The sequence below is a fragment of the Sebastes umbrosus genome, chromosome 24, assembly GCF_015220745.1.
Source record: "Sebastes umbrosus isolate fSebUmb1 chromosome 24, fSebUmb1.pri, whole genome shotgun sequence".
NCBI lineage: Eukaryota > Metazoa > Chordata > Actinopteri > Perciformes > Sebastidae > Sebastes > Sebastes umbrosus.
The window spans coordinates 417,926-443,763 of record NC_051292.1 but is presented as its reverse complement, the minus strand read 5'-3'; the positions used below and the strand labels follow the sequence as shown (position 1 = coordinate 443,763).

Genomic DNA, 25,838 nt, shown 5'->3' with positions numbered 1-25,838 from the left:
TCTAATTGAAGAGATTTCCTCTCTTGTTGTTATCAAGAAGCCCTCCAGTGAAACACTTAACCCCGAGTCGACCGGCTCTCTGCAGATAAAGACACTGGATTACTCCTGAAGGCTGGTTTCTCTTCTGAATCGGAGGTTTCTACTGCAGAACAGCATCACATGTTTCATCCATTTGTGAATATGAAGCAGTGATTAGCATTCGTCTCTGAGCTGGTGGATTAGTGGATGTGGAGGACAGGTGGTGGTGGTGGTGGTGGTACCCCCCGCCCCTCCAGATCACTTCAAACTGGGCTAATTGAAGCACATTTCATGGTCTGGACTGTAATTAGGGAGGAGGAGAGTTTGTCTCCAGTGGAGCCGGTAAATAAGCTCTTTGTTCTTTAACACTTGATGTTTATGCATTACATAAATGCATTATGTGAGTTATTCAATTATGTAGGACCTCGCGAGGGTTTCTTTCTGGTGCACCATCATGCATTACCTTTAGCGCCCCTTGATTGGACCAATAGGTTGTCTTATCTCTCCAGAACCTCCTGTCCCACTGTGGCGGCGTCACCCTCATCATCATGTGTCAGGTGGAGGTTTTACCTTCTGATGTCTGCTGTCAGGAACGCCGTCCACAGCAGAAACGTGGAGGACGTTTAGTTCCCAGCGTACGCTCAGAGGTGGAGGGTGAACGTGGCGAGGTGAAAGGAGAAAGTAGCCGGCGGCGGCGGCGGCTGCTCTAATCTTGATTAATCCAGTAATAATCCAGAAGGCTTCTTGGTGGAGGTGAGGAGGAGTTAATCCCCCCTCCTCCTCCTCCTCCTCCTCTTCCTCCTCTGAGATGGAGGATGAAAGAAAGCGCTGAGTTTCCTCTCAGGATTTCACTTTAAAGATAGATTTTAATTTAGAGAACGATCAAAGAGAGTCACATCCGTTTCTACCTCTGAAGCTGCAGCAACGACGATCACTTTAAAGATGATGTCACATAAAACAACGTTGTTTGACTTTATAGTAAAAATAGATATAGATGTATAGATGAAACTGTCTGTTTGTCTTTTAGGGTTAGAAAGAGACAATTGTGTGTCAGGTAAAATGCAGTAAATCAGAGCGTTATTGGTTAAAGTTGAAGCGTTTATGTTGATGTGCAAATATTAAATGTGACATAAACACAGTTCAATGGTGACTCTAAAATGGGGGAAAACTCAAAACGGGAAATAATCCAAAGTAACTATGGGTTAGATTTAATTCTATATTGTTTTAAAGATGTGGAAACCGTCTGTGGCGTTGAATATAGAGCTCTAGTTTCGGTCTAGATGACAAGTTCTGTTGTTTTTCTCAGAAAAACAGTCCCAGAAACAAAAAGGTGTTGAAGGGTTGGAAGGGTTGGAAGTGTTGGAAGTGTTGGCGAGACAATGAACCCCAATGTGTTTATATGCGTGTGTTAGCGCTGTCAAAGTTAACACGATAATAACGCTAATTTGTTTTAACGCCACTAATTTCTTTAACGCAACTTGTGATTTTGAGGTTGTAGTGGCTCAGTTTTAAAGTTAGAGTGAAGATCCTGGTATATGAAACTATAAACCTGATGAATCCATTGGTACCAACCATGTCAGACTAGCTGCTCATGAAGGAGGTTAAATAACGCTCCAAACTTACACTAAATGTTGGTGAGGAAAAACTGTCATGTCCATTTTCAAAGGGGTCCCTTGACCTCTGACCTCCAGATATGTGAATGTAAATGGGTTTTAGTCTGAAAAATGTCCAATAAAAAGTCTGAAAAATGTTCCAAAAATGTCAGAAGAAAAGTCTGAAAAAATTCTGAAAAATATTTAAAAAAAGGTCAGAAAAATGTAAAAAAAAATATTTTTAAAAAACACAGAAAAAAGGTCAGAAAAATGTCAGAAAATTGTCTAATAAATGTCCAGAAAATATCTGAAAGAAAAGCAGAAGAAAAGTCATTTTTCATGCGTTTTCCTACGAATGTCCATACAGTCTTTTCAAAATAAACTTCAGTCTTCACAGGAAACGGCGTGGTTACTGCAGGTTAAGGAAAAGATGTTGGTTTGGGTTAAAATAACTACTGAAGTGATGCATCTTGTGTTTGAGTTTCCTTGGATGAACCGCCTGCTTAAAGTAATGATGCATATGAGGTTTTTCAAAGTAAAGGTGCAGCTTCAACTGTTAGTTTTGTTGTCAGAGGCAGTTTGAGATCAAATAAACAAGCTGAGCATCAAAACCAGTTTCAGGATGTTTGCAGAGGAGGACAAACCTCGCCTGTATTCAGCTCCTCAGCCCTCACAGTATTAATAATATTAATAATATTCACACATCTCCTACTAAAGAAGGTGAATCCTGCTGCGCTTTCCTCCACATATATAATATATATAATATATGTGAGTGTTTCTGTGAAGCTCTGTGACGCTGGGAGGCTTTAACCAGCTCTGACAGACAGACTGGAGACTCCACCCTGATTATAGGAACCACAGCAGGCTGCAAAACACGACCTGGACTCCTTCTTCTTCTGCTGCTGCTCACCTACATGTAGAAACAGCAGCAGGAGCGTTCAGCTCAACCACTCCCAGCTTCTCTGCTCGTTCTCTACTCAATAGATTTAGGTCTCTGGGATCATGTTTCACTACAGACCGTATGATCTAATAATCGGAAACAAGGTGTTCTTTTGTGTCAGTTTTAGAGGATATTAATCATAAAAAGGAATAAATAAAATAATAATAAATAAGGAAATTAATAAAAGAATAAAAACATTTGTAAATATAAAAAGCAATAAATAATTAAATAAAAAAACAGGAAATATAAAGATAAACAAATAAAAGAATACGTAAGTATGGAAATATAAAGAGAAATAAATAAAAGAATGCATAAATGTGGAAATATAAAAATGAATAAATAATTTAATAAAAAAGTGGAAATTTAAAGATTATCAAATAAAAGAATAAAGAAATGTGGAAATATAAAAATGAATAAATAATTAAATAAAAAAGTGGAAATATAAAGATAAACAAATAAAAGAATAAAGAAATGTGGAAAATAAAGAAATAACAAAATATAAAATAACAATTAGACACATTTATTTGTTCATTTATTTCTTAATATATTTTAAATATAATTATTGTTGCATTTAAATCATTCTTTTCTTGTTTAGAGATATATTTAATTTATATAATATAATTTATTTATTTTTATCTCTGTATTTTTCCCCCTGTTGCTTTTTATTTACTTATATATTCCTCTTTATATTCATCCTATATTTATTTTCTTATTCTTTTACAGAGTAATTATTTGTTATGGCACTCCTGTGACTCCATACAGTTGATCAGGAGACTTTTTTCTTTTTAGTTTTATAATATTTTCTCATTATTGCAACTTTAAAACCTCCTCCTCCTCCTGGACGTTGTTATTAGAAGATGTAATATATAAAGAGATGATGGAGACAATAACAACATCTGGGAATGCATATCTAAGTTCATTATTATAGTTGTATTAGTATTTCTGGTGCGTCATTGTATGAAGAGCGAGTGAAAGCAGCGCGGTGTGAGCTCCGGGTCCAGGTCCAGTGTTGGTTAGCTCCAGCTCCGGGTCCAGGTCCAGTGTTTGTCCTGGACTCCAGTCCTGGTTTCCCGTCCTCCCGTCCCTGCTGGTCCGGACTGTGCTGTGCTGTGCTGTGCTGAGCTGTGCTGGAGGAGCAGACTGAGTTCAGAGAGCAGGCGGAGCTGAGCAGAGCAGGACCGGGACCTGGAGAGCCTGCGTGGTGTCTCCGTCTGGAGGGTTACAGAAGCCGGGTAGAGGACTAGAGGACTAGAGGACTAGAGGACTAGAGGACTAGAGGACTAGAGGAGGAGGCTCTGAATCTCTGGAGGTGAAGGGGGTGCCGGCTGGCTGCTGGCGTCTCTGCGGGGGAGGAGCACACACAATGGGGGGAGGACGCGCTGGCGTGGTGGGGGGGGGGTTCAGCTCCGTGTCCCGGACCCACAGAGGAGAGAGGAGCGCTGCTGGTGGGGGGGGGGGATGAGTGTGTTTACTGAGATGTTTGCACATCTGGATGAGTGTGTTTGTGAACGGTGGATCTAACCCTCGGGGTGAGCAGAGGATCATTCTGATAATATTCATATTCATAATAATAAGAGAGTAGTGGGAGATGTACCTGCTGGACAGCAGCTGCTCTGAGAGGATGGACAGGGGGACGCCTCAGAGGAAGACCGTCTACCGGATCTCCCTCACCCTGGTGAAGAGGGAGAGTCTGGATGATGATGATGTTGATGATGATGCGGGGTCGGGCTCGGTGGAGGTGCAGCGCGGCGGCCTGCTGGAGCAGCTGAAGGAGGTGGAGGACGAGTCGGAGGACGTGGCGGCGTCTCACGGCTACATGAGGACCTTCAGGACGTTCAGCACGGGCCAGCTGGAGCTGGGGAGGGTCAAACTGAGCAGGAAGCTGCGTCTGCAGAAGGAGCTGAAGGCCGCCAGTCCGGTGGAGGTGGAGGTGGTGGAGCACGCCAAAGAGGATGGTAAAGAAGCTGCCGTGGAGAACGGCGGCGTGGAGAAGAAGAAGAAGCTCCTGAAGGCGAGGAGTGTGGAGGAGAAGAGCAACGGGAAGGCGTCCTCCCCTGAGACGCCTCCTCTGAAGCGCCCGCCGGGCCTCCTGAGACGCAGCTTCAGCTTCAGACACTGGACCGGCGGCGAGCTGCTGCGCCTGCGGGCGCTCTCCAAGGACAAACACCACAGCAGCTCCGGATGCATCAGCCGGGACGCCGCACCTGGCGGCGGCGAGAAGGAGGCTCCCGTCGAACCGCCACCGCCAACTCCCCGCCTCGACCCCACCAGACAGAAGAGCAGGACCCTGGAGGTCGGCGCCGTCCTCAACAAGACGGACTCCATGTCCGAGCTGAGCCACTGGGAGCGGGCGCGAGGCGGCAAGAACCGCACGCTGGACAACAGCGACCTGCTGCGCATGGCGTCCGACAAGGACGCCTCAGGGTTCCTGCTGAGGGGAGGCGGCGGGCGCTCCAGCGAGAGGCGGCTGGTTCGCTTCTTCAGCGGGATCTTCTCCCGGAGGGACGAGGCCAGTCCGGTGGGGAGCCCCGGGACCAGCCGGTCCCTCCGGAGGAGCAGGAGGGCCGTTCTGACCCAGTCCAGCACCGAGAGCATGAACGGAGGCAGCTCTGAAGGTAACCACACCTCTGTGACATCACACTTCCTGTCTGGTGTCATGTGACCGGCAGCTTGTGCAGAGGGTTCCCTCGTCCGGTGTTTGGGTCCAACTTTCGGTTTTCATTTTGCACCAAACTCTGTTCATAAAACAGTGAATTTAACCGACGTGTCTCACAGCTTTTACACCAAACTCTGTTCATAAAACAGTGAATTTAACCGACGTGTCTCACAGCTTTTACACCAAACTCTGTTCATAAAACAGTGAATTTAACCGACGTGTCTCACAGCTTTTACACCAAACTCTGTTCAGAAAACAGTGAATTTAACCGACGTGTCTCACAGCTTTTACACCAAACTCTGTTCATAAAACAGTGAATTTAACCGACGTGTCTCACAGCTTTTACACCAAACTCTGTTCAGAAAACAGTGAATTTAACCAACGTGTCTCACAGCTTTTACACCAAACTCTGTTCATAAAACAGTGAATTTAACCAACGTGTCTCACAGCTTTTACACCAAACTCTGTTCATAAAACAGTGAATTTAACCAACGTGTCTCACAGCTTTTACACCAAACTCTGTTTAGAAAACAGTGAATTTAACAGATGTTTTTCACACAGCTGTTCTCTGTGTGACTTTCCCTCTCTGGTTTCTTTACCTCTGTATCTGTGAGTGTAGAACCATGATGTGATTTTACAGAGCGTGTGTGTTAGCGGAGGCCGTGGGACGACGGATCAGTGTGTGTTTGTTCTGGACGTCAGGGTGATTGTTTGTCTCGTTAGAGTCAAAGTGATTTTAGCAGCATGAATAAAGAGGAACACATAGAGGAGATAACAACCAGGTTTTCCAGCAGAAACATAAAGAGAAGGTTTGAAATAGCAAACAGGAAGTGGAACACTTCTTCTTCTACGTTTATATTAAAGCGAGCGCCAGGTCACGTGGCTGCGTATTTACACCAAACATCTCAGTCAGCATCCTCTTTCCGTCGGAGATGGAGCGAGTGGAAAACATGATGGGCGGCGAGAGAGAGAGAGAGAGAGAGAGAGAGAGAGACAGGAAGTGGATCTGTCCTGTTGTCTTCCTGTCAGCCTCCAGATGTTGGAGCTTCCAGCTGTGTTACATGTTGACACCTCTTGAACATAAACAGTGTGACTCAGTGCAGAGCCACAGTACTAACAGGTCCTGACCTCACAGAGAGAACTCACTCAGGACTCTACTGGCTCCTATTTCAGTCTAATGCCGACTCCCAACTCTGTTAACCAACATGTTTCACAGCTTTTACACCAAACGTCTTCATCACAGAAGGTCAGACTCTCTCGTGTTCTCACCTGGAGGCGGTGAAGTCTGTGTGTCAGTTTTAGAGAATATTAATCATAAAACGGAATAAATAAAAGAATAAATAATTAAATAAAAAAACAGGAAATATAAAGATAAACAAATAAAAGAATACATAATTGTGGAAATATAAAAATGAATAAATAAAATAATAAATAAATTTGGAAATATAAAGAAATAACAAATTATAAAATAACAATCAGACACATTTATTTGTTCATTTATTTCTTAATATTTCTTTATATATTTTAAATATAATTATTATTGCATTTAAATTATTCTACTTTTCTTGTTTATTTTTTAAAAAGATATATTTAATTTATATTATGTCATTTATTTATTTCTTTCCCTGTTGCTTTTTATTCACGTATTTATTCCTCTTTATATTTCCTTATTGTTTTACAGAGTCATTATTTTCCATGGCACTCCTCTGACTCCATAGAGTTGATCAGCAGGTTTATAATAACACACTGATGACCCAGGTTATTAACTGAGGCGCTGAAGTTCACCTGGGCAGCTTGTGTCTGGTGACCTGTCCTCAGGCAGGGGGGTCCTCCAGGTCTCTGGTCCTCCAGGTCTCTGCACCTCCAGGTCTCTGGTCCTCCAGGTCTCTGGTCCTCCAGGTCTCTGCACCTCCAGGTCTCTGGTCCTCCAGGTCTCTGGTCCTCCAGGTCTCTGCACCTCCAGGTCTCTGGTCCTCCAGGTCTCTGGTCCCGGCCTCGGAGGTCCTCTAACTGGTTTAGCGGTCTGGTGATACCAGGAGGAGGGGTGGTGGGGGGGGTGACAGTCTTTACATTGTTGGGATTCCTTACTGCAGGTCACATCAGTAGTATCAACGAGCTGTTAGGTAACGACCGCTGGCAGGTTGGGTTTTAGCAGAGAGTGATGCATGCTGGGAAACGAGGCAGGACATGCTGCTTTATATTGATCTACTTTAATCTCAAACAATCCTTCAGGTAAACAATCAGCAGATTAAGTGAATAATGAGAAGAACTGTTTTTGTCCGCCGTGACACCTCCGGGCCTCCGTAGGAGAGAGGAGCGTCTCGGACCAGTGGACCCCGCCCTCCCCTATCCTGACCCCCACTGTCTCTAATGGAGTCTACTGGTGTGTGTGTGTCTATAGGGAGGAAATGTGGGGGAATGTGTGTGTGTGTGAGTGTGTGTGACCTATATCCTCAGCCATGCAGCAGTAATGTGCACACACACACACACACACACACACTCTCGTCTGCCAATTACTTTGTCTAGTTTTGCATCCAGTTATCTTCTGAGGAGAAACACTTGATATGCCTGAGACACACGTGCACGTGCACTCTCACGTGCACAGACACACACATGCACACTCTTTCTTACGTGCACACACACACACACACACACACACACACACACTGGTTGGACTAGCAGCTCCTCCAGATGAAGGTTTCTTAGTTAAATCTTTGATCCTCGTCTCTGCTTCCCTTCACACACACACACACACACACACACACACACACACACAAGTGCACGTGAACACACACATGCACATAAACACAAACGTGCACAGAAACACGCACGTGCACCCCCCCAGTGAGAGAGTCTATGGGGTAAAATCCTGTTAGGAGAAAATGCTGCAGGGAGCTCTGAGAGAGAGAGATGGAGGGATGAAGGAGAGATCACCCTCCTCTTCCTCCTCTTCCTCCTCCTCCTCCTCCTCCTCCTCCTCCTTCTCTTCCTCCTCCTACATTCATCCTTTCCTTCCTTCCTTTCCTGCTCTTCTCATTCACTCTGTCCTTATTCCCTCCTCCCTTACAGCCCTACTTTTTTCCTTCCTTCCCTCCTCAGTCCTCTCTCCTTCTTGTTTAACCTCCTTTCCTTTTTCCCGTCCTCTTCTGCTTTGCATTCCTCCTTCTTTCCTTCTCTCTCCTCCTTGCTTGATTTTGTCTTCCTTCCTTCTTCCTTCTCTACCCCCTCCTTTCCTCTTCCCTTCCTTCCTACATCTCCCCCTTTGTTCTTCCCCCTCCATCGCTCCTTTCTTCCTTCCTTCTTCTTTGATTGCCTCTCCTCCTCCTTCCCTCCTCTCCTTCCTCCCTCTCTCATAGCATCCTCCCTCACATCCCTCCTTTCCTTCCTCCTCCCTAATCCTTCAATCCCTCCTTTCTTCCTTCCTTCTTTCTCGATTGCCTCTATTCCTCCTTCCCTCTCTCATAGCGTCCTCCCATGAATCCCTCCTTCACTCTTCCTTCCTTCACTTGTTGTCTTTTCCCTCACATCCCTCCTTGTTTCCTCCCCCTCTCTAACCGCTCCTTTCCTTCTTCCTTCCTTCCCTTCCTCTCTTCCTTCCTTCCTTCCTCCCCTCTTTGCACCAGACTCTGTTCATTAAACAGTGAATTTAAGGGACGTGTTTCTCCTTTAGAAGAGTTCATCAGAGTTCATCTCCATTAAAGAGGATAAAACCCTTACAGTGCGTTTAGTTAAATGACATTAACATGGTAGAAAGCCTCAAACTGTTGATGTAAGAGTAGTTTTCTACATTCTCCTCAGTCTGCTCTGCTTTGTGTTGCTGAGCTGAACATAGATGAATATAAATGAACCCTGCAGCAGCGACACACAGCCTCTTTCTCTGTGAGCTTATTAGCCGTCTGCCGTGTCGCCTCAGTGCCAGAGGTCGTTCAGGGGTCAAAGAGCATGTGTGCCCTTCCTCCTCCTCCTCCATACTTCCTCTGCAGACCCAAATTGGAGCTGGTGGTGAGAGTGTGTGTGGTTTCAGAGGGACCTTATTTGAACAGGACGCTGGAAGCAGTGAAGTAGCACATTCCAGCTAACGGCAGCACAACCCCTCCGTCTGGAGAGAGACGTTCTGCTTCACTGACTCTAACAGAGAGATATAAAGATGAGCAACACTTAGATTAACCTATTGGACAGACTTTACAGAGTCTGAATCAGGGTAATCAATCGATCGATTTCTGCCCTGATGGAGACACTGAGAGGTTGAAACCTTCCCATAAAGTCAGAGGACTCACGAGAGACGTTTTTAAAGATTTAAATCTAGCTGTAAACACACTGGATCCTACAACTCCCATGATGCAACTTCATCTTTTATCAGCCGGGTGAATGACCGTGTCTTTCAATGAATTTAACAGACATGTTTCACAGCTTTTAAACCAAACTCAGTGAGGAAAACAGTGAAACCATAACGTTAACTGGCTCTCATCCTGCTGATTTCAACACAGATCTGTAGTTCATAAAGCAGCATTATCAGGTGAATGTACTATGGACAACGAGCCGCTAGTGGTTAGTCTGGAGCCTTGATCCCCGGTACCTGCTCTACTGTAGAAAAACACAGTATCATCAAGTTTCCAGTATTTTGGCACAACATAAACCAAAACGTTAATATCAATATTGTTAATATAAACATTAATATAAAGTGTTGACACACGCTCAGGTGCAGGAAACACATTCCAGCAGATAAAACACCAACACACACACACACACACACTATCACCAGCTTAATACACACACACACACTGACTGACCTAAATATATATCAGCCTTTAATCAGACTGAACCCTCCCCCACTAAACACACTGAACACACTGAACACACTAAACACACTAAACACACTAAACACAGTCAGCTGCTTTCATCCCAAATCAAATAAAACACTAGCAGCTACTAACTGGTTCATCATCTCCTCACCGTAACTCACCGTAAAGCTCTCAGGTGTCCATTTAACCAGACAGATTATCAGACTGTCCAGACTCCTGTAGAGTTAAACAGCATTAGTAACCTAGACGGGTTTAACTAACCTGTGAGTGAGTGTTTGCTGTAACATGTCACACAGATTATTACTGCATTTATCACAAGATATTCTATCAAAATCATCATTTTGGTGTGAAAAACTGACTTCAAGGCAAAAATATAGTTGTTTTAGTAAATATTGCATGATGAAATCTATATATTCTGTCTCTTAGAACTGCTTTAGTTCAGTAAATGTGCTCAATTTGGGTGATTTTGGGAGAAAATACAACTTAACTTTTGCTGTGTTTGTTAAATTTGTTGTTTTCCGAACAGAGTTTGGTGTAAAAACTCTGAAACATGTCCGTTAAATTCACCGTTTTCCTAACATCTCAGTGAAACATGAAACTAAATTCAACCTGTTATATTCCCGGACACTAACGTCTCTCCGTCTGTGACCTTTACACGTCCTTCACAATGTCAACAAGTCTGCCTGCAAACTGACTCATCTTCATGCTTCTTATTTATAGCCACTAAGAGTTTATCCTTCCAGCTGGAGGAACAAACGTGAACACAAACACATCATGTACATATCTCTAGATTCAGTGTTCAGAGATGGTATTCTGCATACCTTGGTTGTAACGAGTGGTTATTTGAGTTACTGTTGCCTTTCTATCATCTCAAACCACTCTGCCCATTCTCCTCTGACCCCTGACATCAACAAGGCATTTCCATCCACACAACTGCCGCTCACTGGATATGTTCTCTTGTTGGGACCATTCTCTGTAAACCCTAGAGATGGTTGTGCATGAAAATCCCAGTAGATCAGCAGTTTAATACTCAGACCAGCCCGTCTGGCACCAACAACCATGCCACGTTCAAAGTCACTTAAATCCCCTTTCTTCCCCATTCTGATGCTCGGTTTGAACTTCAGCAAGTCGTCTTCACCACGTCTAGATGACGTAATGCATTGAGTTGCTGCCATGTGATTGGCTGATTAGCTATTTGTGTTAACAAGCAATTGAACAGGTGTGCCTAATAAAGTGGCCGGTGAGTGTATGTTGTATTTTACAGCAAAAAACAATGCAGGATGCTGAGTCAAGCTCTCTCATCTGTTAAATCCCTAACAGAGTTTGGTGTAGAGTTTTGGTTCCCACCCTTGTGTTACGACGCTCATTCGTCACGGCTAAGGGATTTATTTCTATTAAAAAATGAAAAACAAACAGGCACATATTCACTATGTTTATGGCTCTTTAAATTAGGTTGAGTATCTCTTAATAATTCTGACTTTCTGTACTTTATTTTTGAGTTTTTGCAGCACGAAGCGACGTGAACAACGAGAGCCACCGTGCGTCCGTGTCTCCGGTTGTAAACGTGTGTTTCTGGTGGTGGCGTTTTTGGTTAACGTCAGGTTTATTAGCATCTTTCCATCCAGCAGCTCGCTGTGCTTCCTCTCTGATTACAGCTGCCTTTGTTCTCCTAACTGCTGGTTGGGTTTCAGGCTGCTTACATCATCAGCATCGTCTGTCTGATGTTTGGATGTAAAGGGTGCTGATGCTGCTGCTATCAGAGCGGTCAGTGAGTTGCATCAGGGAGCGTCCTCTGATAGATTTGAGCCTTATGTAAGAGCTGTAAACAGCAGGGGGGTGGAGGGAGGTAACGATCGCTGTGACGCTCCTCTGGCACGCCAACGCCGCCTCGGCCAGAGGTGGATTATGGGACGTACAGCCAACACACTGATGTTTAGATATGATGTGTTGTTTCTGCTTCATGACGGTTCAGTGAGGAGCGTTTCTAGGTTTGAGCCTGAGCTTACACCAGATGGTCTGGTATTTGACCTTCAGTTTTGAAGGTCGTGACGCCGTCGATCAGTCCGTCTGAAGACGTGTGACAAACCGCAGTTTGTTCTGAGATCATTGGAGTTTGCATGTTGTGGCTAAAGCTGTAGTCACAACTAACAGATAGTCCACCATCCTGCAGCCTTCTGGCGTTCCTTTCAGAGACGCTAACGCTTCCTGTCTCTGTGTTTGTTGAAGTAAAGTTTATGGCGGTGTGAGCATTGTATGTTTTTAGCTAAGAATCATACATAGTAGTTCCTTTTTTTCCTCCATCTGAATTCACATTTCAAACGTTCATACAACGTCGAAATGCAGCTTAGTTTCAAAGAAATCCTGTTTAGTCTGCTCCGTCAGCTCTAAACACTACATTACCCATGAGCCTCGGCACCGTTGCCATGGTGAAAGCTACTGAATTCATCCATAAACTGACCCCGAATCTGAAGTTTATTTAACCTGCAGATTGTTAAATAAGGTTTCTTGACATCTGCAAGATGAGAAGCTCTGTGATTGGGTGTTTGTTACTGAAATGCATCATGGGAGATGTAGTTGACTTCCCTCCTTCAGGCTTCTTGCAGCTCTTTATCAGATATATTTCTTATTGTGATGATTCAACAGCAGAGTCTTTGTTCCTGCTGGACTTTAAGAGGTTTATAAGCCCTTAACTTCTCCCTGAACCCTCCTCCTCTTCCTCCTCTTCCTCCTCTTCCTCCTCTTCCTCTCACACCTGCTGCCGTCCTCTCTCTGAGGTGGTGTTGTTTCTCCTCTCTATCTCGCCTCTCTCCGTGGCGTCGGCGTCGGCGTCCCCTCTGCTCCGCCGTCTCTTCACACAAGGCCGCCGTTGTCTCTGAGACAGGAAGCTCTGCAGTTTGAGATGGATGATGTAGACACCGTGATGTTTTACACGTTGGCCCGGTGCATCATGGGAAAGTGTTTCAAAATATATACATATATAAAAAATGTGGATAATAAATAAATAATAATATGTAATAATAATAAAGAATAAATAAGTACATCAAAATGGAAATACAACGATAAATAAGTCAATAAAAATGTGTAGATAAATAAATATAATAATAAAAAAGTAATAAACAAGTAAATAGAAAAATGTGGAAATGTGAAGATGAATAAATAAAATAATAAAAAAGTTTAAAAATATATAATAAAAATGTGGGAATATAAAGAGAAATAAATGAAAGAATAAATAAGTCAATAAAGCAAATTAAATATAAAGAGAAATAAAGTAATAAATGAGTAAATAAAAATGTGGAAATATTTACATAAAAAAATAAATAATAAAAAAGTTAAAAAACAATATACAAAACTGTGGAAATATAAAGAGGAATAAATCAAGGAATAAATGATTAAATAAGAAATGTGTAAATATACATGTACACGTAGATAGATAGATAGATAGATAGTTTATTGACACGTAGTGCTGATATCTGTTGGTTGGAGAGAACGGGAGGATAAAAACGGCGTGCAGGGTGAAAGGTTGAGATAATGTGATGTCGTGTGACTGATGAGGCGGCGCTGCTCTGATTAGTCACAGTCAGACGAAGGGTTAACCCCCAACACACACACACACACACACACACACACACACACACTGATGTATAAATGTAACGCACCCTGCCCTGAGGCGACCAGCGGCCTCGCTGCTCCGCCGTCAGCACAGAGACAATAGAACCATTAGCTCAGGGATCCGCCTCCAGAAAATCAAGTAATAAATAAATAAATAAATATAAAAATGTGGAAATATGAAGATAAATAAATAAAATAAAAAAGGTAAAAAAAAAACGAATATAAAAAATTGGAAATATTTAGCGTAATAAAGTAATAAGCAAATATATCAATGTGGAAATATGAAGATAAATAAATTAAATAACAAAAAGAAAAAGATAAAACAATTATATTAAAAAATTGGAAATATAAAGAGAAATAAGGTAATAAATAAATAAGTTAAAATAATAATTATAAAATGTGGAAATATAAAGATAAATAAATGAAAGAATAAATGAGTAAATCAAAAATGTGGAAATATGAAGATAAATAAATAAAATAAAAAAGGTAAAACAAAACAAAAACAAATCAATAAGGAAATATGAAGATAAATAAATTAAATAACAAAAAGAAGAGTTTTAATATAAAGAGAAATAAGGTAATAAATAAATAAGTTAAAATAATAATTATAAAATGTGGAAATATGAAGATAAATAAATAAAATAAAAAAGGTAAAACAAAACAAAAACAAATCAATAAGGAAATATGAAGATAAATAAATTAAATAACAAAAAGAAGAGTTTTAATATAAAGAGAAATAAGGTAATAAATAAATAAGTTAAAACAATAATTAAAAAAGGTGGAAATGTGAAGATAAATAAATAAATTAAATAATAAAAAGAATTTTGGAAATCTAAAGAGAAATACATTAAAATATGTATTTATTTATTTGCGTATAATTAACTCTATTTTTCCTTATATTTTTTAAAATGCATTTATTTATTTTTTTTATAAATATTTCTTTCCTTCCCTGATTCTATTTATTCTTTTATTTATTCCTCTTTATATTTCCACATTTATTTTCTTTTTCTTCTTCCTCTTACAGATTTATTCTTTATTCTCCTCTGACTCCATCGTCTATATTTACATAAATAATATTGCTGTTTGTCGTGCTTACTTCTGTTTTTAAAGAAAGAAAGAAAGAGAGAACTATTTTCTGGAGGATTTAACTGAGAGAAGAGATGATGTAGATGTCTGAGGGATTAAACGGTTTCTTTTCCAGTTTGAGGTTTCTCTGTTTTATATCCCAGTAAAGAATCAGAAGACGTTTAAAGTGTGTAAACTCCGAGCCGCCGTGATGAAAGTGTGTCAGCAGTCGGTCCAGTAAACACACCACGTGTTTATGAGCGTTGGTGGGCTCCGTAAACACAAACAGACCGAGTCCCTGAACGCAGCACGCTCTGCTTTCCCTCTGTGTTCTGGACCACACTGGTTCAGGTCTGATCATACTGGTGGTAGATCTGTGATTATTGATGATTCTCTTCATCGTTGATTCATCTGCTGAATATTTTCTTGGTGAAACACTCAATGATTTGATCTTTAAATGTCAGAAAATAATGAAAAATCACTCTTTCCTAAAGCCCGAGATGTAACGTCTGCTGGAACCACAGAAGTTCTGCCATTTTTAAAAACAAAAACAAAAAACTAAGTGCACGAGTTATCCTGAATGCACAAGACATTATAATTCATTTTTTGGTATTTTTAAATTATTAATATTTTAATTTTTACTTAAAAAAAATGTTTTTACAGCCCTTTGAATTCCATGAAAGATTGTATTTTTTTATCTTCTTATCTTAATCGTAATAAATATTATTTAATATCTTGATATTAATAATTTAGGCTGCACAAGTTATCAAGTTTTTATTTAAAACATTAATTATAAAAACATATTTGGGACTTAGGGGGCTGTGTCTTTCAATATTTTTTTAATTATTAATATTTAGCTTTTTATGTTTTTACGGAGTTTGTGTCTTTAAAATATTGTAATAAATATTATTAAATATCTTAATATTATTAAGATTTTATTTATTTATTTATATTTCAAACATGTTTTGGGGGTCTTTTGTAATTTTTTTTTGTTTTATTTCATTTTATTTTTAGCGTCAGAGTCCCAAATGATCATATTATATTTCGTAAAATCTTAATATCTTGTGCAATCTTTTAAATATGTTTTATTTCCTTTTTTATTGATACATATTTCAGTCATAAATTGATATTAGCTGCTTGTCAATTAAATTAAATTAATTTCCTTGCGACCTCTAGTCAGTTTAACCTGATGGACACGTGTAGCTGTAGATGATGTAGACTAGAGGGTGAGGAGTGTGAAGTATGTGGAGTGTTTGGTCGTCGTGGCGTGGCGTGGCGGGGCGAGGCGTGGCGTTGTGTGGTATGGCGTGTTGTTACAGACGAGTCACCTGATCATCATGTTTACCTTCAGAACCAGTTTCCTCTCCTTCTCTCCGTCTGTCAGTCTGCAGGCGTCTAACATTCCCAGCATGCCTCAGGACTCACGTCTGTGTTATGGCGTGCCGTGATGTAATCGTGATGTCAGTGTGTGTTGTTGTGAAACACCACATGACAGCAGGAAGCTGGGTTGTTGTTCTCTAAAGCACCAGAGTCCCTTCAGAAACTCTCTGGTTGTACTGCAGCAGGGTCTGACAGTCTGACCCACTCAGTCCTGGTTCTGGTTCTCCCGTACCTCCCTTCCCTCCAGCGGGCCCAGCGATCCGGCCTGGTTCTCCAGCAGCGTGGCGGCGGCGTTGGAGCAGCGAGACGCCGAAATGAGTTCAGATTTTGATCATCTGGGAGCAGAATATTTGAGGGTTTTCTCATTAAGTTCCCTGTTTAAAGAGCGGAGAGCGTTCTGGTAGCAGCCTCTCGTCCGGGGCGTTCAGAGAGGTCAGTCCGGGCCAGAACCCCCGCTGGGTGTCGGTGAGTGTTTGGCACCGGTACCGGTACCAGCAGCTCCGGCCAGTGGAGGAGGGTTTGGCGGCGGGTGCTAACCGGCCTCTCTGGGCACAAAGCAGCCGGCGGTCATTCAGAGGTCGACTCCGACTCAAAGTCTCACTGCTGGAAACAACAATCTATGGTTTCTGTTATATACAGTATACTATACATACTACTATACATACTTTATGGTTTCTGTTATATACAGTATACTATACATACTACTATACATACTTTATGGTTTCTGTTATATACAGTTATATACTCTCCTCACATCATGTTGGAGGATCGGTGTCTTCACAGTTTACCAACAGTTAAAGGTTATTCTGCTTCATAAGCATTATTGGTTTTGTTTAAAATGTTTGTTTTTATTTTGTTTATATTTTAAATTTAGTTTTTATTTACGTATTTGTTTTTATTTACAATTTCGTTTTTATGTCGTTTTTATTTATGTTATTGTTTTCATTTTTGTTTTAATTAAATCTTTTATTTTAAATTTTGCTTTTATTTATGATTATATTTACATTTTTTTTATTGTTTAGAATTTATTTTTAGTTTGGTTTTAATTACACTTTTTATTATTTTAAATTTTTCCTTTTTATTCGTGATTTTGTTTTTATTTTGTTATTATTATTTAGAATTTTTGTATTTATTTTTGTTTTTATTATGTTTTTGTTTTTTTCTTATGTTGTTTTTTTTTACAACTTTTTTCCCACTATTTTCTGACATTTTATAGTCCAAATAATGAGTCTAACCACTTGTTATTGTGTGCATCCTCTCAGTCAGTCAGTCTGTTGAGTGAAACCAGAATCACGTCCAGACGGATTAACATCCCATAATCAGCTGATTCATCCTGTAACGTGTCTCATAGTGAGTCTGGATCACTGCTGCTGTTCAACATAGAGATAGATCCAGGTGTAATAGAGATAGATCCAGGTGTAATAGAGATAGATCCAGGTGTAATAGAGATAGATCCAGGTGTAATAGAGTGAAACGTGTGTTATCTTGTCTTTATAGAGTCTTTATGGAGAGTTTAAATCCAGTATGTCTGACCCAGGGGGAGGCGGCGTGGGAATTTAAAACGCCAGCGAGGAAATGAAACTTCTGGCTTTCATTTGCTTCTTCTGATCTTATTTTTATCCCTCACTTCCTCTCCATCCTTTTGTTTTTTCATCCCTCTTTTAATCCATCTCTTCTGGCTGCTGTCGCTCCGTCTGTTAAACACGTTGGAGAGAGTTTGTGGACCTCCGTCCTCCAGATCTGGGTTATCGTCTTCTATCGACTTCCTGTTGTTGTGTTCCTCATAAACAATCTCTCTCTTTGTTTGGTGCTCTGAAAACATCAACATGTCTCTCTGAAGACTTAGACATATTCATCTTCAGGTTTCTGTTTACAGGATAAATCACGTTCTTTATTTTGAGATGTCACATGTTCTCTGCTCATACGTGTTCTCTGCTCATACGTGTTCTCTGCTCATACGTGTTCTCTGCTCATACATGTTCTCTGCTCATACGTGTTCTCTGCTCATACGTGTTCTCTGCTCATACGTGTTCTCTGCTCACACATGTTCTCTGCTCATACGTGTTCTCTGCTCATACGTGTTCTCTGCTCACACATGTTCTCTGCTCATACATGTTCTCTGCTCATACGTGTTCTCTGCTCATACGTGTTCTCTGCTCATACGTGTTCTCTGCTCATACGTGTTCTCTGCTCATACGTGTTCTCTGCTCATACGTGTTCTCTGCTCACACATGTTCTCTGCTCATACGTGTTCTCTGCTCATACGTGTTCTCTGCTCATACGTGTTCTCTGCTCACACGTGTTCTCTGCTCATACATGTTCTCTGCTCATACGTGTTCTCTGCTCATACATGTTCTCTGCTCATACGTGTTCTCTGCTCACACATGTTCTCTGCTCATACATGTTCTCTGCTCATACATGTTCTCTGCTCATACGTGTTCTCTGCTCATACGTGTTCTCTGGTCATACGTGTTCTCTGCTCATACGTGTTCTCTGCTCATACGTGTTCTCTGCTCATACGTGTTCTCTGCTCATACGTGTTCTCTGCTCATACGTGTTCTCTGCTCATACGTGTTCTCTGGTCATACGTGTTCTCTGCTCATACGTGTTCTCTGGTCATACGTGTTCTCTGCTCATACGTGTTCTCTGCTCATACGTGTTCTCTGCTCATACGTGTTCTCTGCTCATACATGTTCTCTGCTCATACGTGTTCTCTGCTCACACGTGTTCTCTGCTCATACGTGTTCTCTGCTCACACATGTTCTCTGCTCATACATGTTCTCTGCTCATACGTGTTCTCTGCTCACACATGTTCTCTGCTCATACATGTTCTCTGCTCATACATGTTCTCTGCTCATACGTGTTCTCTGCTCATACGTGTTCTCTGGTCATACGTGTTCTCTGCTCATACGTGTTCTCTGCTCATACGTGTTCTCTGCTCATACGTGTTCTCTGCTCATACATGTTCTCTGCTCACACATGTTCTCTGCTCATACGTGTTCTCTGCTCATACATGTTCTCTGCTCATACATGTTCTCTGCTCATACATGTTCTCTGGTCATACGTGTTCTCTGCTCATACATGTTCTCTGCTCATACGTGTTCTCTGCTCATACGTGTTCTCTGCTCATACATGTTCTCTGCTCATACATGTTCTCTGCTCATTCATGTTCTCTGGTCATACGTGTTCTCTGCTCATACATGTTCTCTGCTCATACATGTTCTCTGCTCATACATGTTCTCTGGTCATACGTGTTCTCTGCTCATACATGTTCTCTGCTCATACGTGTTCTCTGCTCACACATGTTCTCTGCTCATACATGTTCTCTGCTCATACATGTTCTCTGCTCATACGTGTTCTCTGCTCATACGTGTTCTCTGGTCATACGTGTTCTCTGCTCATACGTGTTCTCTGCTCATACGTGTTCTCTGCTCATACGTGTTCTCTGCTCATACATGTTCTCTGCTCACACATGTTCTCTGCTCATACGTGTTCTCTGCTCATACATGTTCTCTGCTCATACATGTTCTCTGCTCATACATGTTCTCTGGTCATACGTGTTCTCTGCTCATACATGTTCTCTGCTCATACGTGTTCTCTGCTCATACGTGTTCTCTGCTCATACATGTTCTCTGCTCATACATGTTCTCTGCTCATTCATGTTCTCTGGTCATACGTGTTCTCTGCTCATACATGTTCTCTGCTCATACATGTTCTCTGCTCATACATGTTCTCTGGTCATACGTGTTCTCTGCTCATACATGTTCTCTGCTCATACGTGTTCTCTGGTCTCGGAGGAGAACCGGAGGACAGAAATAGAAACAAACGAGTGAAATGAAAGAGAATTAATGAAGGAAGATATTCAGGAGAGAGAGAGCACCGCCAGTTCTCCTCCTCCTCCTCCTCCTCTTCATCTTCTCTTTCTATGGTTTCTGCAGCTCAGAGGGATGAAGGGATGGATGGAGGGATGGATGGAGGAGTGGTTTCAGTCCCTTGACGCTCGCTCTCATTTCTAAGTTTCTCCTCCCTGAGCGATGACGAAGAGGAGTTCTCTCTTCATCTCCATCCATCTGTTTCTCTCCATCTGTCCTTATTTAGATTGTCTACCTGTCCTCTTTCTCTCCTCCTCTTCCTCTCTTTCTTCATCTCCTCTTCCTCTGGTTGCGACTAAACACTGACTGTTAGGATGAAGGATTGATTGAGTTCAGGTGTGCCGCCCACATGTTCCCAGATGTGTTCTTCGTATTGTTTCCTACCCAGAATCCCCCTCTGAAACTCATCTGGACTTTCCCTTCGCTCACAACAGGATTCTGTCCAATCAGCATCCTTCTCTTTTATCTTTTATCTTTGGTCTGTGTGGAGTTTCAGCGGCATGGAAACATGATTCAAACTACCAGAGAGCTTTAATGTTCTATACAGCATCATATAGAGTTATTACAGTTCAGTTAAATCAGCTGTTTCATTTAGAAATGTCCACAATAATCCTCATAAAGCTGCAGCCAAAGATCACATATTGATAACAAGTGAAAGTCAATAGTTGGTTCCAGCAGCAGAGCTTCCGCCATTTTGGACTGAAAGCGACTACCAGATGCCAGTAAAACGTCCGTCATTTTGGACTGAAAGCGACTACCATCACCATCATCATCTCCCCTCCCTGGTGGTCGATCACCTGGCGAGGCGTCTAACGGCGACCCCCTCCCTACTGGAGGGTCGTACTGGGAACCATCAGAGGGGAACTGGAGGGGCCTCCTGAAAACAGGAAGCAGCTGGGTCAACATCCTGCCTGGCAGCGAGGAGCCAACACAGGCCGGCGTTTATAAAAGCCTCAACAATGACCCCCTGTGTGTGTCCGCCGGCCAATAGGAACGCTTCTTTCTGGATTCTTTCCAGATAGATACCAACCGGTGGCAGCGGCTCTAATAATAGTCACCAGCAACCACCAACACAGGCTGGGTTATTAAACCAAAGCTTTTACTGTGAAAGGATGACCCGGCACTTCCTGAGTCACACCGTATCCTAGCAACATCTGGAGACAAACACAACAGCTGTTTGCAGCTGTAGTAGAGTAGATAATAGTGGTGGCAATAACCAACGTTAGACAGTTTATTTATTGTTTTATTTCAAGCAAATAAATGCATTGAAGTCATATATTTAATTATTATCACAGTTGGAAATTACGTAAAAAAAACACTTACATTAGTTTTTATTTCTTATTTAAATAGGTTTATTTACTCCTCAATATTTGACTATACTTTTTTTCATAGATAAATTAAATCATTATTTTATTTATTATTTTTAAAAGGTTACTTTATTTATTTAATATTTTTTTTATTTAAATAGGTTTATTTATTCTTTAGTATTCTACTTTTATTTATTTTTTATAAATATATTAAATATTGTTCTGTGTGTTCAGGGGCTGAAGGCTCTAAGTGGACCTGGCCCGCTGGCCCGCTGGCCGGCTGGCCCGCTGGCCCACTTAACACAGAGAGCAGCAGGGTTAATGGGGTCTGCTGTAGTGATGTTAAAGGCTGACCATTATCAGGGTCTGGTGGTCCTTTAGCAGGTTGTTAGGTTGAATGATTCAAGATGATCTTAAGGTGGTTTCACTACGATCAATTCAAGGTCTTATGATGAGTGACTTAAGATGTCGTGACCTTTGAGTGTTCACCTTTAGAACAGGTAGAAACAGCTCATATGAAGCGGTCAGTTTGAGGCCTTACTGGATATACTGACTGGATGTGTGTTGTGTTTAAGGACCCAGAGGTCGTGGGAAATGAGGGGTGTCGGTGTTCCTCCCACTCTCTCTTATCTCCTGTTAGAGTGTTATTACAGTGTGATAGTGTCGGTCTCCTCCTCCTCCTCCTCCTCCTCCTCCTCCTCCTCCTCCTCCTCTTCCTCTCTTTATGTCTCTCAGGACACTGAAGCTGATAAACCTGAAGCTCTGTCATGTCTGTAAATGTTTCTGTGTTCGTTCTGAGTTCTCTTGTTAACGTGCTGAACTGGTCCGCCCCTGAAGGCACCACGTGTTCATCACCTTTGATTGACAGGTGTGTTTCCTCTCTCTGTGTCCCTACAGATGCGTTTGTGAACAGTCAGGAGTGGACGCTGAGTCGGACGGTACCAGAACTCAAAGTGGTGAGTTCAGATCGTCACGTTAGTTTTACTGTCATGAGCAGATTAAAGGTTCATCAAGGTTATAGTCACTGATACACCTCCACTCTCATATACAATACATATATATATATACATATATACATAATATACACTGTACTGGATGAGTTTAGAGATAACTTCAGCATCATTATCATTATTTTATTTCATTTTATTTCATTTTATTTCATTTTATTTGTACACAAAGGGACTCACACACGTAAAGGCACATAATAGTAAAACACCAGATTAAAATAATAATAATAACTTGTTCATTTAATTCTAAAATATATTATTTATTTATTTTTTTGCAGCCCAACTTCAATATTATTATTATTATCATTATTATTATTACTATTTAGTTTTTTTCTTACACAAAGTCAAGAGACACACCAGAATAAAAATAAAATAGAAAAAGATGGTTTGTTTATACAAACATGAAATGATTATTAAAATGACATTAACCGACCCTTCCTCCTCTCCTTCCCCCAGGGCATTGTGGGTAACCTGGCCAGCGGTAAGTCGGCGCTGGTCCACCGGTACCTGACGGGGACGTACGTCCAGGAGGAGTCACCTGAAGGTAAGAAGAACATCTATATATCGATATATACTGTATATATATATGTCTCTGTGAGATCTGGCTGGATCTGTTCCTCCTCCTCCTCCTCTTCCTCCTCCTCCTCTTCGTCCTCCTCTTCGTCGTCCTCCTCCTCCTCTTCGTCCTCCTCTTCGTCGTCCTCCTCCTCCTCTTCATCCTCCTCCTCCTCTTCGTCGTCCTCCTCCTCCTCTTCCTCCTCCTCCTCTTCGTCCTCCTCTTCGTCGTCCTCCTCCTCCTCCTCCTCCTCCTCTTCGTCCTCCTCCTCCTCACTCAGCAGAAACAGAAGCTCAGATTTGAGCATCAGAGCAGAAGAAGAGATGAAGAAGAGCAGAAACCGTCACGCTACCGTCTTCATCTATATTTAACGGAGCTTTTATCTTCTCTTCTCTTCAGATACAGAAATATGAACTCTCTGTTTGGGATGAGTAAATATAGGACGCATTAAAATATTATAATACCAGCTGGTTTCATGCAGGTTCCCTGAGGGCTGGCATGTGAGGATACATTTTATAATAAGATACAAGAAAACAACATCTTCGGTTTTCTAATGCAACCGTTTAGATGAATTATTATCCGTCTTAATCATCTTTTTATTGTCGTTAAATACCGATAAAGATGCACACTGTCCTAAAGCCCAAGTTAATGTCTTCAGACAGCGTGCTTTAACCAATCAACAGTCCAGTAATTATTGATTTATGATCACATATGACAGAGAACAACAGAAAATCCTCCACATTTAGAGGATAAAACTGAGGGTTGTTTTGTGTTTTTGTTTGAAAAACTATTAATAAATCACGGAAGTAGTTGCAGATTAATTTTCTAATGATGTAGTTCTTATTCTTCAGAATAAGTTTATTTTTGTGGACGGAGAAGAGTTCATTGATTTGGGAAATAAATATTGATTTTGTTTCCCAGACGGAGAGAAGATTTAATTTTTCCATAAATATATTAGTTTTTATTTCTTATTTAAATATGTTTATTTATTCTTTAATATTCTACTTTTATTTATTTTTTATAAATATATTAAATATTGTTCTGTGTGTTCAGGACACGGTTAAATATCTTTTTTTCTGATAACTAAACTGTAGATACGTTGTTTGTTCAGCTCCTTATTATAGTACATGCTGTGTCTTATTATTATTATTATATATATATATTATTTCTTATCAGTAATAATAAAACCCAGGTTGTAATAAAGTGAATTCTCCGTCCACAGCAGCAGATATATGAAAGTTGAACGCTGGTGTTCAGCTCGTCCGTAGTGAACTAATAGTAATACAGTCTAAGTGTTTCCTCCTGTAGCGAGCGTCTGGTCCATATTGCTCATCTAATATTAAAGCAGCTGGTCTTCATGCCGACATACTGTCCTCGTCCTGCAGGCGAAGACCCACTTCCCTTTAAACCTCCATGTTCCTGTTAATATTTCACAGCTCTCCTTCCACACTGCTGCTGCTCTTACTGACTAATTCATCACACCACAGATCAGTTCAATTATTGATCCCTTTCCTATCAGACATCACCTCTCTCTGCGTGTCCTCATATATAAAATCTGATGCTCCGGCAGCAAGACATTTACTGTTTATTTATTCTTCAATATTTTATTATCATTTTCTTTAATAGATATATTAAATAGTTATTTATTATTAAATATTCTACTTTTATTTATTTGTTATAGATATATTAAATATTTGTTTTTATTTCTAATTTTTAATTATTTATTTATTCTCTAATATTTGACTTTTATTTATTTTTTAATAAATAAATAAAATATAGTTTTTATTTCTTATTTAAATAGGTTTATTTATTCTTTACAATTCTACTTTTATTAATTTTGTAATACATATATTAAGTATAGTTTTTTATTTATTTTTTCATTAGGTTTATTTATTCTATAATGTTCTACTTTTATTTATTTTTTAATAAATATATTAAATATAGTTTTTCATTTCTTATATTTAGTAGGTTTATTTATTCTTTAATATTATACTTTTATTTATTTATTCATGAATATATTGAATATTTTTTATTCTTATTTTTTAGTAGGTTTGTTTATTCTTTAATATTCTACTTTTATTTATTTATTCATGAAATAAATCATAATGTTCATATGTCATAAATATATCAACCAAGATATTAACTTCCTGCACAGATGTTTCACATTAAAAGCCTCCTGTTCTTTACAGGCTTTTCCTTTAAAACATCTGCAGGAAGTGGTGAGTTAGCAGTGATTGAAAAGTGACTTGTATTCTATACAAGTCATTGAACAGTTATTGTTAGAGAGTTGAATACCAGCTGTTATCTATGATTGTATGGTGTCAGGCCTTTTCTCCCCGTCGTTACCTCCGTGTACGTCTCCGTGTTCGTTTCCCTGCCTGCTAGAGTAAAGACAGATTTAACCCTTTGCCGTGGAGCTGCAGCTAATTAACCCCTCCTGACCTCTTTGTGTGTTTAAAGCCTGAAAAGCATCAAAGGCTGTTTATTTGGGAGGAAAACGTTGCTGCTGGTGTCGTGTGGGGAGCCGCCCAGTGAACCAGATTTAGCTCCGGGGGTTAAACATCAGCCGGGAGACATTCACTTCTAGAGGAGTTCATCACAGGTTAACTGAGAGGAAACTACTACAGAGCTGTTCACGGTTAGTGGCGATGGGAATCCCTGGAGTATTCCTGAGGTGTGCACACAGGAAACAGATGAAATCCTCTCTGGCGGTGACGTCGCTTCAGTGTCGGACTGCTAAATGCCCAGCGGCCTGTTTCCAGCGCCGGCCTTAATTACACGGCGGCGCTGCCAACAGCAACACGACGCGGCGCTGCCAGCAGCTCCGCCAGCAGCTCCTCCAGCAGCTCTGCATACCGACTCTGAGCCCAGATCTTTGATCTGATGACTTGGCATCAAGAGAAACTCTGATTATATAAAAAGAAGGCTTTGAAATCGTTGCATAACCGCCGGGGAATAAAAGGGAGAAGCCGACGTGTTGTTTTGTAAATTCCTGGGAGCTAAAAATAAAGCGCCGGGCCGGGTTCCTATGGCG

The 25,838-nt window shown here is 40.8% G+C and overlaps 1 protein-coding gene across 8 annotated transcripts in view; it reads left to right on the top strand.

Annotated features, from left to right (window-relative positions):
* Nucleotides 1-25,838, top strand: part of agap1 (ArfGAP with GTPase domain, ankyrin repeat and PH domain 1) — a 138,271-nt gene that overhangs the window by 26,298 nt on the left and 86,135 nt on the right. For 3 of the 8 annotated variants that reach the window (XR_005205885.1, XR_005205886.1, XM_037762519.1), the window contains exons 1-3: nucleotides 3,943-5,165; nucleotides 22,139-22,197; nucleotides 22,705-22,792. Coding sequence is in view for 6 of the 8 variants with exons in the window: in XM_037762519.1 (XP_037618447.1) it covers nucleotides 4,139-5,165; nucleotides 22,139-22,197; nucleotides 22,705-22,792 (1,174 nt within the window). In the remaining 2 variants the exon portion in view is untranslated. Of the gene's footprint in view, nucleotides 1-3,412; nucleotides 5,166-22,138; nucleotides 22,198-22,704; nucleotides 22,793-25,838 lie in introns of those variants that run through there. The other 5 variants (XM_037762524.1, XM_037762523.1, XM_037762525.1 and 2 more) reach the window with 4 other exon arrangements.